Genomic DNA, 14,395 nt, shown 5'->3' with positions numbered 1-14,395 from the left:
CAGCCTTAAGAATCCCAGCCTGTGCCCAAGAGCAGTGTCCAAAGACTTTTGGAGCTCTCTCAGCCTTGGTGCTGGGAGCCCTTCCCTGGGGAGGCAGTTCCAGTGCCCAAGCCCCCTCTGGCTGAAGAACCTTTTCCTTCCATCCAACCCAAGCCTGCAGTAGTGCATCTTCCATGCCATTCTCTTGGCTCTTCTCACTGACCCCAAGACTCAAGGCACTCTAGTGCCTGCCCTTCAGCTTTCCTTCTTCAGGAAGCTGCAGACTGCTAGAGGGACCTGCCTCAGACATTCCAAGAGAAAAACACAGCAAATGACACCTAATGGAGAAGAGCTGGGACAGAGGAGCTTGGGGTTTTCAGTGGTGAGGATGAGAAGCAAGGCTACCGACACATCTTGGCAGAATGAGTTTCATCTGGAGCGTTGTTTTGATCTCTTTCAGGTGGAAAGTGAAAATCTCTTGATCTCTTTCAAGTGAAAAGTCTGAAAATCAAGGACATCTTTCTGGAATCTGCTGTCTGTGACCTCAATACTGGCCGAGTGACCCTTCAGAACCTTGACCTGACTAAGCGAGTGCATGAACTCTTTTAGGTCTTTTTAGAGGGAGAAAATAAACCAAACCCAAACCTGTTTTCTGAATCTTTGGAAAATCTGACTTATCCAAGACAGTATAATTTGGAATGTACAGATTTTCTGTTCATCATTCATTCAGGCGCCTGTGAAGCCAGACCAGCAATGCTCTCTTCAAAGATTTAACACAGCTGATTGACATCAAGTCGCTTGAAATTTTGGCCTCAACTTTCAGTGATATTTTGAATATGACAATTTCCGTTTCAGGGAGGAGCAGAATGCATTTACACAGTTCCATTATGGTTTGTTTGGTTTTTTTTTCAACACACAGATTCTCTCATTTCCCCTTCTGTAGCCTTAAGCATTAAAGTCAACCATCTGCTTTGGAAATGCAGCTGAAATGTAGCTCTTTCTGCTATTTTGCTTAACTTTTTTTTAGGGGCTGAAAATATTCAGTTGTAATTTGCTTTACATTCTTTGTATTATTTGCCACTGTGGCATTGGAAAAATTCACAGGAGTTTCTCCCATCTTGGATTTCAAAATAATTTAAAATATTATTATAAAGACGATTTGGCAGTATTTAATTTTTGCTTCCTGTGTAACTTTATTAAATCTGTGCTTTAAAACAGGTGTCACCTAGCAGGCTTTCTGTTCAATGACAGCAGTTGCTTTTCAGCAGGCTGATTTTCCTGTAGGACTAGCCAAGGAAAGTACCTTAGGAAACTGAGTTTTCCACATTGTTTCAGTGTAGGAATGGTATTCCCTAGTTGAGTGCTCACGCTGATACCCCTCAGAGCACGTGCCCCTCACTGACTTCCCCACCACATTCCCTGTGGCAGGATAGAGAGAAGGGCACAAATGGGTAAAGATCACGGGTTGAGATAAGAACAACTTACTGGAAACAGCAATGGAAAAAGAACACAGACGGTAATAACAACACTAAAAGGAGAGTGTACCAGAGGCGAACGAGTCACACGTGATCGTTCTCCACACAGAACTTGGCACAGCCCGTGACTTACAGCACACAGGTGGAGGAAGAACAAACCCTTCCATTTGCCCCTGCCACGTGGCAGGTAGTATCCAGTTACCCCAAGGTCCTGGCCGTGCTCCTCCGAGCTGCTGCAAAGATCACCCTCCTGGCTGGATCCAGGACACAGGATCCTTCCTGCGGGTCCTGGCTCTTGCTCTGGGTGACAGACCCCCACGGCATCTGCCCCGGCAAAAGGGACTTGAGGACAACCTCTCACTTACTGACATCAGCCCCTCTGCCCCTGCCCCAGCTCCCTTTTTGCCTCCAGAAATCTTTGAACAGAAGTAGCACTTAAGTACAGTTCTGCACATCCTGAAGTGGCAGGAAGGTGACCCGCATGTCGCTCTAGGCACATGTGCAGCAAGGACAAAGAAAGTGTTTGAGGGGCTGGCTCTCAAGGCATTCACTCATGCAATAGGAGCCCTGTTTCTGAGAGGCACAGCCCAGAGTGGAGCAGTCAAGCGTGGAGAACGGGGGATCTCCTGAGCCAGGGAGACCCTGGGGGAGCAGAGAGACGCAGACACCGGGCAGACCCCAAGTGGCACCTGCTGCTGGGGCACAGGCACCGCGGGGACACGCACACTTTGGGGTGAGCTTGCTGTGCTTTACTGGAGTATGCAGTACACAGGCATTCTATTTCTCAGAAATCATTAAATATGTATAAATTGCTCGAGTCTGCAGAGTTAGTTTCTGAGGGTCTGCTGGGGATCTTTAGAGACCCTGGGTGTTCACTGAGCTTTTGGACTTTTGTTGACCTTTCATTGTGGTCTTCCATATAGTAGTCATTTTCATCTTGGTTATCTGAGCTGCAGAATGTGTTCTTGAGGAAACTGTCTTGCTCTGGCTTGGCTTGGGACATAGAGGGTTTCAGAACTTTCAGAGTTCCACTACCCACTCCTTCCTGCTAAGCTATTTGCAACAATCCCTCACACAGATCCTTTTGAGATTTGTCTTGGAAGTCTCACTTCTAAAACTAATTTTCTTTTCTAGGACAATAATATTTGTTATTATAAATATTTACAAAACATCTCATGAAAGCTGACATACAATGAATTATCACACACAAAAAAATGCAAACAGCAACAATTCCAGCACTGGTTAGAAATAGTTCTGTAAGCCTTTAAAGGTCTGGTAGCCATGAGGAAAGCCAGTCCCACCTAGAGTGGGGACTTCTAGTCTTCTCCCATTCTTACATTCCTTTTTCTGATTGATGATATGCCAGATTGCTGGATATCAAATCAATCAGCATTCTTGTAACAAATCCAGCAACTTGTAACCTTTACTCAGGGTTCAAGGCAGTAGCTGCCTTTAGCACCACGTCTTTTGTTCCAGGAGCACCACCTGTTACTTTCAGGTTCTGTTCAGGGATAACCAGTGACCTCCTTTTTGTGCTGAACCAGACATAACCATGTTGGGCACGTAAACTGACACTTTTCTTTCCCATTTATTTTCAAGTATATTCTATCAATCAGGACCATGGTGGTTCCTGCCCTGAGGTGCATTGACCATGCCTCGAGTACATTTTTTAGTTATTTTTTGAGAAATACACTCAAAATACCACAGGGTTCCTTCCTTCGTTCCCATTCTTTGAGCTAAATATGGGGCTACTGTGCAGGGCAAAGGCACTCATGGATGAACAGTGCAAAGGGTTCCATCAAATCTGGTATCTCCAGAGTAGGGGTTGTCATCAATAACCTTTAAAAGATATGGAAAGGCTGTTGGACATTCCAGAGTCCAGTGTAACAACCTCCATGGATTCCTTTCATGGTTCATACAAAGGCTTTTCCAACAGTCCCTAACTGGGGCTCCATAATCAACACAAACCAGTCATTCCCAAAAAGGCACGCAGTTCTTTTACAGAACCATTGCCAGTTCAGAAATGCTGCTTTTCCAGAATGGGAGCAAAACTAATCGGGATCATCTTTGCAGAAACGGCCTCTGGCTTCTGACTTTCTCAATCCTGTGATGGGCAAGAAGCAGAGGATTGACCAAGAGCCCAGTGATGTCCAGCCAGCAGCTGGTGGCCACTCTCCTTCTTTCTTGGACCTGCCTTCCACATCCTGTTCAATTTTGAACATGTCTACAAATGTCAGATCCATTTCCACTTCCACCCCTGAAGAACAACAGAAAAATAAGGTTCAGACACATTCTGGATTGCCATTGTCTGCCAGGGTGCAGGGGAAGACTCTCAAGTCCAAGGGTGAGTAAACAGAACAAGACAGGGTAAAAAAATCCCATCCTTTGGATTTTTGTGAAATGCTTGCCATGATCAAAGCCAAAGAGAAGAGCAGAGAGCTCAGGACCCAGGCAGAAAAGGAGTCACACAATCCAAGTTCAAAGGGTATTAAACTGATGTACCCCTTTCAGATATGCTTCCATTTCATTTTTTTACTGGATATCTATATGGTTTCTTGCTCATATCCAGCCTTTCATCCACCAGCACCTCCAAGTCCTCCCCACCTTCATCCCCAGGTATGCCTCGGTGCATATTGCCTCGGGCATGTCCCAACCCCAGAGATGCAGCACTTGGCACTTGGCCTTGTTGAATCCCATGAGGTTCCCAGGGCCCCAGTTCCCAAGCTTGTCCCAGTCCCTGTGGATGGCATCCCATGCCTCTGGTGCTGGCAAACTTGCTGAGAGTGCACATATTCCCACTGTCCATGCCATTCTTGACAAAGCCAATGCTTGAGCTTACAAACTGGGGAAATCATATAAAAGCACCATGCATAAAAAGAATTTTTCATGAAAACCTCCCATCCAGTATCACTCCTTTACCAGGCATTTTACTAACTGTTTCTTTTTAATGCTTTACTATTTGGATTCTTTTAGATTTGTAAATGCCCAACCAATAGAGGTTCAACATTCTTGGTGCATCCTTTGGAATCAACTACCTTGCCTTCTGCAAACCTGCAATTTGAACTCTCTGTTTCTGGTTTTCCCTCACTTTAGGAGAAGAAGCAGAGGTCAGAGGAGCCCAACAGAACAATCCAGGTCCTGTGCCTGAGAAGAAGAGGATGGTGCCTATGAGACTTGCAGACATCGACTGGAGCGGCTGCGCTGCTGTTTACGGCCGACCCTACAGGGACAGGGTGATTCATCTGCTTGCTCTGAGGGATTACAAGGAGCCAGAGTTACTTGCTCGGCTGCAGAGAGATGGAGTCAGGCCAAAGGACAAGGATTCCCTTGGAAAGATCCTTCAGCAGGTGAGATCATGGAGCTTGTGCCAGCAATTCTTCCATCATGCTGTTCTGCTGTTCATAATTTTACTACTTCCTCACCTGTTCAGATTAGAGACTTTTCCAATACTCCTTCAAGATAAGTTCCACTGGTATTTCTTTCTGATAGGCTTTCGTCAGAGGCACACCCATGGAAAGATGCCGTAGCTCCTTCTTTCCTTTTTAAATATTCCCCATGCACCTGAATGGTGCTGTTGCTGAATTATGCAAGCATTATTATATTAAATAGGATTATTTCCTCTTTAGCTAAGAAAAAGAGTTTTGGAGCCTAGGCAAAGGACTCAAATTCAACGTGGATACAGTTTTAGTTGATCGCAGGGTGACTTCTAGGAACTCATTCCCTGAACCTGCAAAGTTTGTTGCTGTGTTTGCCCAGGGCAGTGGCAGGGCTTTTTCACCCTGCAGACAATCACAACATAATGAGAACCATGTTCTGCCATCCCAGCTGAAGTAGCTCCTTTAGATTTCTGTAGTTTGCATGTAGGTGTAATGAAGATTTGTTTTCCAAAACGTTTGCCTGTAGGTAGCCAACCTGAATGCAAAGGAGAATTCCTTCAGTCTGAAGGAACATCTATTTCAAACCCTTCAGACTGATTGGCCTGGCTACAGTAAAATCGAAAGAAAGAGTTTGAAGTTAATACTTTCTAGGTAAGTTCAGTCTCTTGGGGAAGGAAAAGAGCCTTTTCAGAAAAAAAAGCCCTGGGAAATGAAGCCTAGATTCTTAGAATATGCTGCACCAGCAGAGGCCCATCAGGGTCATGGAATCCAACTCCTGGCCCTGCACAGACACCACGAGAATCACACCCTGTGCCCAAGAGAGTTGTCCAAACTGTTCTTGAGCCTTTGCTGCAGTGACCACTGGCCTGGGGAGCCTGTTGCAGTGCTCAAGCACCCTCTGGGCCATGAATGTTTTCCTGATGTCCTGTCTAAAGCTCCCTCAACTCTGCTTCATGTTTTTCCCTTGAGTCCTGACACTGAAGGTCTGTTTTCCCTGCAAGGAAAGAACTATGACAGTTGATATTTAGGCTTTTTAACATGAACTCTTGGACCATCCATACAGAAAATCAGCTCCATCTCAGAACCCCACCAGCAGCAGCCAAGCAACATCTCCAAGGCCTTCTGAGACAGATGCTCCAGCAAGACCTGCTCAGGTATTTTGTGCATTTTTAACATTCTGCACTGTGTATTACATTTTAGCAGACTTGCTGGTGATGTAAAAGCTGTGATGGGAATGTGCAGGACCAGGCCTGGGCATGTTTTGCCACACACTGCTGTGACCTCAAGCTTGTGATAAGAAGAGAGGATCCAGCAGGGGTGGAGCAGCATTGTCCTGATCCAACTTTCTACTCTGCCTGGAGACTTGAGCTCAGTCCCCACCCTCAACTCATTCCCTGGACAAGGGCTCAAAGTTCTGGCTCTGCTTGTGTGACAGAATTGCATGAAAAATCTCCTGTGCATAAGAGGCTGCACCAGGCTGGGGCAGATGGGGCCCTCTTGCTCTCTTCTCCCTCTGTCTCTCTGTCACTCTCATTGTTGACCCCAGCTCTGCACTATCCACATGGCTGGACAAAACACAGCACCTACGGAATGGTGCTATTCCCTCACTCTCTCCTCTGCCTTAATTTCTCTCCTCCCTCCCTCTGCCTGGGCACAGCACGGCTGTCCTGTTCTACTCCATCCCTGGCCCTGAGGTTTGCTGTGCCTGTGGGGAGCTTGTGGCCGTCTGTTGTGGCTCGTGAGGCAGCACCTTTGAGAAGCTCCTTGGGAGGAGCTGAGAGATGACTGAAGGGCCCTGAGCAACAGCAAGGGCTCGTTGGTAACCACTTGTGAAACTCTCTTGTACAAGTTTAAAGACTTGTTAGCCAACAGCTTTTGAGTCTGCGGAGTGGGTAAGCCTGCTGGATTTAAGACAGCTGTAGCTAAATGCACAAGAGTTTCTGGACATGTGACTGGTGTCCGTGTTCATCCTGATGAGAATTCACAACCAACCATAACATCCTGTACTCAGGGGTTGTAATAGTGAAGCATTAATCTTGTTTTTAATGCATAAAACTCTAAAACAGCCAGGTTCCTCTGTAATAAATTATGTGGGTGTTTGATAGCAAAAGCTGAGTCTTTTCCTGGTGTGTGCAAGCAGTAATTGGGACCTAGTCAAAACTTACCTGGCATCCCCATTCTGGGGAGGCTTTGCTGGAGCTGCTGAAGGGAGTGTCTACTTCCCAAAGCCTTTTAGCAGTAGACTTGGAGAAGGACTTGCTAAGTGCTAAGACGAGAAAGTAGGAATGCAGCAGAGCAGATATTTACCTGCAGGTCTTCCAGGTTTGACAGTTATTTTTAATTTCAAATGGTGCATTTTAAAACTTTGCCAATTCACAGATGCTTCTTTTTTAGAATGGAGAGCAAAACCTGATTGTGATCATAGAAGAATGAATTATTTTGTTTTTGTTGCAGAAACGGCCTCGGGCTTCTGGCTTTATCAGTCCTGTGAGGAGCAAGAAGCAGAGAACTGAGCAGTAGCCCAGTTACCTCCAGGCAGCAGCTGGTGGCCGCTCTTCTTCCTGGGTGCTGGCTTTAACATCCTATTCTACAGGGATGTCAGAGCCATCCCCATGGAATGGGATGTCAAAACCAGCACCCTGCCTCCAAGTCTGGGCTCCATTTCCCTGCACCCTTTAGGTTAAAAAAAAGACAAATACTGGAGTTCTAGAATGCCAACACTTGTGTGGAGGACTGCCATATCCAAAAAGATGTGAAGAGAGCTGGGGAGGCTGAAGCAGTAGTGTCCCTTGGATTTCAATGAAGGTATTAATGTGCTGCTTTTCCTAACTCCAGTGTGGACAATGATGGAGTAAAATTTGATTATTAAGAGAAGCCTCTGCCCAAATTTTGGTGCAAGCAAGACCATATTTCAGAGTTAATACTACAGATGTTATTTGGGGCCCTCCCTTCCTGCAGTGCAGCTGCACAGGCTCAGCTGCAGCAGTGCTGCTGCATCCCCTCATGGCATTTCCAGGAGAGGAGGGAGAAGTGTGTGTGTGGTCTAAAGCCCTGGAAATTGCTGGCAGCTTGTGTCAGGGCAGTGATGTTGGCAGGGGCAGCCAGGCCTCCTGCAGCTCTGGGGCTCTGGGGCAGCTGCGGCCTTTGGAGCAGGCGCGGCAGGGCCCCCGCTCACACTGGATACAGCCAGGGGTGCTCCGTGCCAGGCTGAGGGCAGGTCTGGCCCTGCAGGGCAGCAGTGCAGTGAGGCCCGTGCCAGGGTTCTTGCCAGCAAATGTCACTGGGCAGAAGCCAGTAGTGCAGGCTACTGCTTCTCTGGTGCCTCTCAAAATGTGGAAAGGCATCTGTAGTTTTCTTTTCAAACCTGTCCAACACACCAGTCAGGTGTAGCTGGCCTGGGATGCACAAGTTGTTGTCTGTCCTGCTACTGAATTTCTACTTGTTAAAGATGTGTGGCTTGTAAATATTCATTTCAGGGTGATTTGAAATGTTCATTTCCATGTGGAGGGAGATTTGTCATCCAATAAAAACCAGACCTTAAGACCCATAGGAGCAGAAGCATTGCTGTGAGAGTGCTGGGAAGTGGCATCTATTATTCTCATTGCCACTTCATCTTGGATTTGATCATGAGCTTGATAAACCTCACACGTGCTGATTTGAGGGAGAAGGGAATGGAGAAGGTTTGACTCCCATCGGTGGCTTTGAGCATTAATGAGTTTTGGCCTCCTGAGGAGCTGATGTGCTTTGGGTTTTTGTTGTTGTCGTTTCTGACTTGTCTAGAGTTTATTTTTCGGTCTGCATTATAACAGCCTCAGTTTGCCAAGTTCCCTCAAGGGTGGTGGCTCACAGAGAAAAATAGCTCAAAAGATAAACTGAGTGTATTTTTACTGTTCTACATGAATAAAGCCAGACTGGACTAGCTGAGTGTGCCTCAAGGCTGTTTTGTAGGAAAGGTCATAAAATTCTAAACTCCGCAGAAATGTTGGCATGCACTAATTTTCTTTTGATTTCTCCTTCATAGGATAGCCCCAGCTACTCTGAGATGAAGAGCAGGTGCCAGCAGCTCCACAAAAAGCTGTCCCACATTCAGCAATGAATATCTGAATTTGGCAAGCAGCAAGTCCTGGAGTCCTGGCACCAGTCTTCTGCTTCAGCAAAGGAACATCTATGAGCTCCAGCTGTTTTATTTTGAAAGAAGATTAGCTTTTTAGGTTTCTTCAAGTTAGTAATAAGGAGATGATTATTTGTTAAAAATGTAGGATTAGTTAGTCTAAGATTAGAGAATTTAGTCTTGATCTTTAGCAATAAAGAAGTTGCATTATTGTTAACTCCTCTTATTGTCAGTTTTATCATCTTTGGAGAGTCTTTCTTCTGGTCAATTCTTCTCTTCAAGACTTAGCTCTGTCCACTGAATGAAACTTATCAGTAGAGAATGGGAGCCCAGTACTTCTATTATGATATTGTGCACCTATTAAGAAAATATTGTAGCAAATGGGATTTCTTTATGATAAGAATAAGCCTGTTTTCTGATTTTCTTGTTAATTTAAGATCTTTGCCTTAAGGGGTGGAAGGCATAGAGGACAACTTCCACCCCAAATGACCTTGTTGTGGAGGGTTGCAGAGAAGTGCACATGGGCTGCTCTAAGCTGTCAGCTGAAGCAGCTCTCAGGACTGCTTGGAGATCATGGCCTCACCTTGTCATGAGCCAGGGAAGATCCAGATCTCTGTAAGGATTTTGTAAAAGACATGGAGAAGTGTTGGAGGCAAGGTACTACAATAGGTTTAAAAAGAGAAATTCCGTTCCAGTGTCCCTTCAGGATCGCTACCAGTTTTGTAGATTTCTCCAAACTAGTCAGTCACAACCTGTCTTTCTAGAGAGACACAGATCTTGATTCCTGCACAGACCAATGGGGACTTTGATGTCTAGTTCTTTTCCTAAATTTCTTGCCATTTATTTATTCAGCTGAAAAAGAGGACATGTTAGCAACAAGACCATAATCATCTCTTGGGAAAGGATATGAAATTGTCTGAGGGAGGATAATATTTGGGAACACTCAAAGGTGGCTGGGAATGCCCCTTTCTTCCTTGCAGAGCATTCTACAAATTCCTCCATTGTCTCCAAGCCAACGATGTTGAGTCCCTGTACCTGAGAGCCCTTGGGGTGTTTTGTGATTGAACACCTGAGACGTTGTTGCCCTTCTGCTCTCCTTCAAGCCAAGTTGAAGAAAATGTCACCTCCTAAACCCTGAGACTTGGGTCCATTTTTGCCTGGCTCAGGGGGTGCTCCTCCAGCTCTGCAGTGCAGCAGCCCCAGGGATGCTGCCGTGGGGGGCATGGGGTGAATTGTGCTGGGCTGCCTCCCCTGGGCCTGCTGGCTGCTGCTGCTTGACAGAGCGTGCCAGAGTGCTGCTGGCCAGGGTGGGCTGTGACTGAGGATTTTTCATGGTTAGCCCTTCATGACATATCTTTCCCTTGATGGGATTTCTTCTAACTCACTCTACACTGCATTAGAAAGTTTTATTTCCATGCTTTAACAAATTGAGGCTTCAAATTCTCATTTATATTTTCCCCTCCAGTCCGTTATGTGTTGGGGCTGTCTTCCCTTGGGGGCAGGTGTATCAATGTACTGATCCCATCCCCTTTTATTGCTGCACGAGTGCTTAGGAACACTTCAAATGGCCCTTGCCACTTTTCTTTAGGTGGCTTGTTGCTCTGCTTTCTGACATAAGACACAGTCCCCAGGTTGATGAGGATGTATCTGAGTATCCAAAGTCACCAGGGTTGGTCACAGCAGAGGCTTGTGGAAAGATGAGATCACTTTCCAAGAAGATGATAATGGACTGAAATTATCATTTCCTATCATATGATTTTCTCTAGAAAGCATTGGAACTTTACAGTGCCTTCCATAGAGCATTTCCTATGGGCTCACTTTTTTCTTTAGAAGCCACTGGAATTCTGAACCTCAAGAGAGCAAGAGGAAACATTGGTGGCCACTTCAGTGAGTTTTCCTGGCCACTTTTATTCATTTCTGGTTTTAGACTCTGATTTGTTCTCTCAGCCTTGCTGCTGGAAATGACCTCCATGGGCTGAGTAGGTCCCATTTAACTGGCAGTGTTTTACATAACTTTTGTACAGTTTCAGCTCTGAAATGAGAATCTCTATGGATGACATTCCAAAAGGAATCAATGAATCTTAATCTTAGTAGTTTTTCTTTTATTATTACTTGAGGTAATTCTTTGAGTTGGTTTGTTTTTTGGTTTTTTGATTTTTTTTTTTACTTTTTTGGTTTGGTTTTGATTTTTTTTGGGTTTTTGTTTGTTTGTTTGTTTGTTTGTTTGGGTTTTTTGCTATTGTTGCTATTGTTGATTTTGGGTGGTGGTTTTGTTTTGTTTTGTTTTGGGTCTTTGTTTGTTTGTTTGTTTGTTTTTGCTTTGTTTTGGTTTGGTTTCCTATTTGAAAGTTTGTGGGTTTTTCTTGTTGTTGTTGTTGTTTTTCTGTTGTTTTTTTTTTTTTTTTTGTGACAAGAAAAAGCCTCTGGCCATACAGAAAGTGGGTCCACAAACTGTAGAAGGATTCCTGACTGAACAAGGCCATGATATTCTCCTGTGAGAATTGGAAAATCTGGTCTGCAGTTTACAGTTACTCTGAAGACCATGTACTGTCCCCAGAACAAGACAGACCATGTACTGTCCTTCAACAGATACATCAAGGAAGAAGGAGCATTGTGCCCAGATGAAACCAAATGCCAAGCACACACAAGTGGGAGCTGCTAATTTGGCACACCTTAGCTAAAGATGCTTATGGTGTGACAGCCAATCAGTAATTAACATGCATGTGTGAATGCAGCTACTGAACCAAGGAGCATTAAGCATTAGTGGCGTGAGACAGTGTCTAGAGAAGGATAAATGTGCCAAAGTTGCTTAACAAAGGAGAGCAGCATGTAGCCACATGGGCTGTGAGTGTCGTTCCTTGGCCGACTCTCCGTGGGACCCTCTTCCCTTTGGTGCCTGTGCACAGGGACTCTCTTTGCTGAAATGCAGTTCGCTGAAATGCAGTTCCCCTTAACATGGAAGACTCCGAGCATCAGGTTCCCAGGCATAGCAGGAATCTATGGATGCACTAATGGAGCACTAACATTCTCACCCTGCTCTATTTACTTTACATTTGAATACAGGCTGGTAGAAGGAGAGATCTGGCTTTGATTTCTCCCCAAGTTACCTGTTGCACTTTCAGGTTAGCTATACATGTAAAATGCAGCTAATCACTCTCTCTATCCAAGAATATTCCACTAGTGAACTGACATACAGAAACATCCTTTTTCTCTTTCTGCCTTCCCAAGCGGTGCCCTAATAAACAGGAGACTTGCAGAAATCACACAGAAAATCACCAAAATTGCTGAAATTAACACTCAATTGCATGAAAAAAGCTTCTGAGAAAATTCTTGACAGGATCACTGAAGAAACTGAAGCTAGGAAGAGAAACTTTCATTTTAGCACTGATCAAGGGGAAAGAAAAAGCAATGCTTCAAAAATTCCAAGTGGAAGATAAAAAAAGAGAGAGATTATTTTGGGTAGCAGAAAATGGGTAATCATGTGTCTTCACTAGTGTGACTGAATGTTAAACCCATGCCCTAGACATGTGGGGAGGAAAACCAGAGATAAACAGATGTTAGGCAGAGAGGTAGAAATCAGACATGTAGAACTAGAGATAGCCACGTATTTATCCCATCTATTAGAGCTGTGGTAAAGAGGAGTATTTTCCTGCAAGTGCTGGGTTGGCAGCCTGCCGCAGCCCCCTGCCATATCCAGCCCTTTTCTCAGCTCTTCGGCGTTTGGAAGAAATTGCTTAGGCCAATAGATTTTTGGGGTGGACGCTGTGAATTCCAGCTTTCTGAGAGGAAAGAAGCGCTGATAAGCATTCTTTCATTTTCCAGACTGCGGGCAAACGGAAGAGGAGCAACAGGCCTCCCAGGAAGGAGACTGGGGAGACCGGGAAGAGAAGCCGCAAGCGGGCTGGCAGCGCGGAGTGTCCCTGCTGCCAACCGCGCCAGCCGCCCCAGCCGGCGGGAGGCCCCTTTCCGTGCGGGCAGTGCCAACGGTGCACAAGCTCCTCCTCCTTCTGCTCCCAGCTGCCCCTTTGGCCTAAAGCACGCTGACCCTTTCCAAAGGCACCACAGGGCAAGCTGAGGCCACTTGCAGGATCGCCCCTGGCAGCCCTGCTCAAGCTTACAGCCCACTTGACACCCAAACAGCTTCCTTCAAACCCAGCATTCCCAGTGAAACCTTGCCATGCCCCAACAAGACACAGTTCATACAAGCAGGAACACATGCATCAAAGCTTGCTTTCATGCTGCTGAACCAATTAAACCTAGGATGAAGCAAAAGGAGGAAGACATTTTAAAGAATTGAAACCAGCAAGATCAGACTCACGGTGCTCTCCAGTTTACAAATGTGTCAGCCTGAAAAGACAAAAATTCATCAAAAAAGGGAGATCTTGGCACTTGGCTTAATGGTGTGTATGAAGTTAACAATGCATGGTTTGTTTCCTGTCTTCCAGAGAGTTTGAAACCATCAAGGAGAGGAACAAGCACAGGAGAAGACATCGCCCACGCAAGGATGCACAGCCTCTCCCCAAGAAGAAAAGGCCAAATTAGCCCTGCAATTGTCCAGGACTAGCAAGAGTTAGGCCTCAAGATGATTAGATAGAAATAAGATAGCTTTTTAAGATTTTTAGGATTCTTTATTTGTCCATTAAGTTTACGTGATAGGAATTTCTCAATTTATTAGTTAAGATACATTAGTAATATTCAAGATGTATTAGTAGTATGAGATGATTAGTTATGTTAGATTACTAGTAGATTAATAGTGTGTTATTTATCATGACATGTAAGAGGTTACATGTTCACTATGCTCCATCTTTTCTCATTTTGTCTTTGTTGAGATATGATCTGTCTGTATCATTAAACCAAAGTTTGTTCCATTTTGCCTTTTTGTCTGTATGAAATCCCTGAGGCAGTGCTCGTTACATTTCCTTGGTGTTGCATGCACGGCATTTGCCCTGAGAGAGCAATGGGGGCACAGGAGTCCCCCCCAGGCCCAGCCCCTGGCTCAGCTGGCAGCACTTCCAGAGGCGTGTCCCCATTACTGCCAATGAAATCATGGTGGAGCTTCCTCCTTTGATTCCTGAACATCTCAGCTGGGAGTGGCTGGGGAGGCTTTGCTGAATTCAATGCATTGGATCTAAAGGAGTGCTCTTGTCTCACTGTACTTGCTGGGATAAAAGTAGTGGGTTGAGGCCTTTTTGTTGCCCAGCAACATAACTTTGTTTCATTTTGGGGGACAGATGGACTTGAGCACCCTGGAGGACTTTTCTAACCTCTCTGATTCTAGAAAAGAAATATCCACATGCACCACAAAGACACCAGGAGTTCAGATTCAGTTTCGCTTTAAAGGACCAGGCTCTGAGCCTCCAGTAATGTCCTTAGCTAAAGCAGAGCAGCTGTGAACCTGATCCTCTCACTTCTCACAGCTTTGGTATTTGCACCAAAGAAGAATCCAAGTCACT

At 45.3% G+C, this 14,395-nt stretch overlaps 1 protein-coding gene across 2 annotated transcripts; it reads left to right on the top strand.

Annotated features, from left to right (window-relative positions):
- The first annotated feature begins 2,140 nt into the window (after positions 1-2,140).
- Positions 2,141-12,850, top strand: LOC135293228 (RNA polymerase II elongation factor ELL2-like). 2 transcript variants are annotated; one of them, XM_064407228.1, is made up of 7 exons: positions 2,141-3,798; positions 4,548-4,801; positions 5,358-5,482; positions 5,895-5,985; positions 7,286-7,636; positions 8,853-9,052; positions 12,765-12,850. In XM_064407228.1, exons 1-5 carry the CDS (start codon positions 3,564-3,566, stop codon positions 7,349-7,351), a joined length of 771 nt encoding a protein of 256 aa, XP_064263298.1. In that variant the 5' UTR covers positions 2,141-3,563; the 3' UTR covers positions 7,352-7,636; positions 8,853-9,052; positions 12,765-12,850. The 2 variants fall into 2 exon arrangements, with proteins under 2 accessions (XP_064263298.1, XP_064263297.1); XM_064407227.1 differs by lacking the exon at positions 12,765-12,850 and having other exon boundaries at positions 8,853-9,159.
- The last annotated feature ends 1,545 nt before the right edge of the window (positions 12,851-14,395 follow it).

The sequence above is a fragment of the Passer domesticus genome, unplaced genomic scaffold, assembly GCF_036417665.1.
Source record: "Passer domesticus isolate bPasDom1 unplaced genomic scaffold, bPasDom1.hap1 HAP1_SCAFFOLD_89, whole genome shotgun sequence".
Taxonomy (NCBI): Eukaryota; Metazoa; Chordata; class Aves; order Passeriformes; family Passeridae; genus Passer; species Passer domesticus.
Note: the sequence above shows the minus strand (reverse complement) of the source record. Positions and strands in the feature narration are given on the sequence as shown.

What these genes read in the sequence shown, in the direction of transcription:
- LOC135293228 (XM_064407228.1), top strand. Translation starts at nt 3,564, where the DNA reads ATGGGCAAGAAGCAGAGGATTGACCAAGAGCCCAGTGATGTCCAGCCA. An exon ending in GAAGACTCTCAAGTCCAAGG is followed by an intron (nt 3,799 to 4,547) that starts GTGAGTAAACAG and finishes CCCTCACTTTAG; the next exon opens with GAGAAGAAGCAGAGGTCAGA. An exon ending in TTGGAAAGATCCTTCAGCAG is followed by an intron (nt 4,802 to 5,357) that starts GTGAGATCATGG and finishes GTTTGCCTGTAG; the next exon opens with GTAGCCAACCTGAATGCAAA.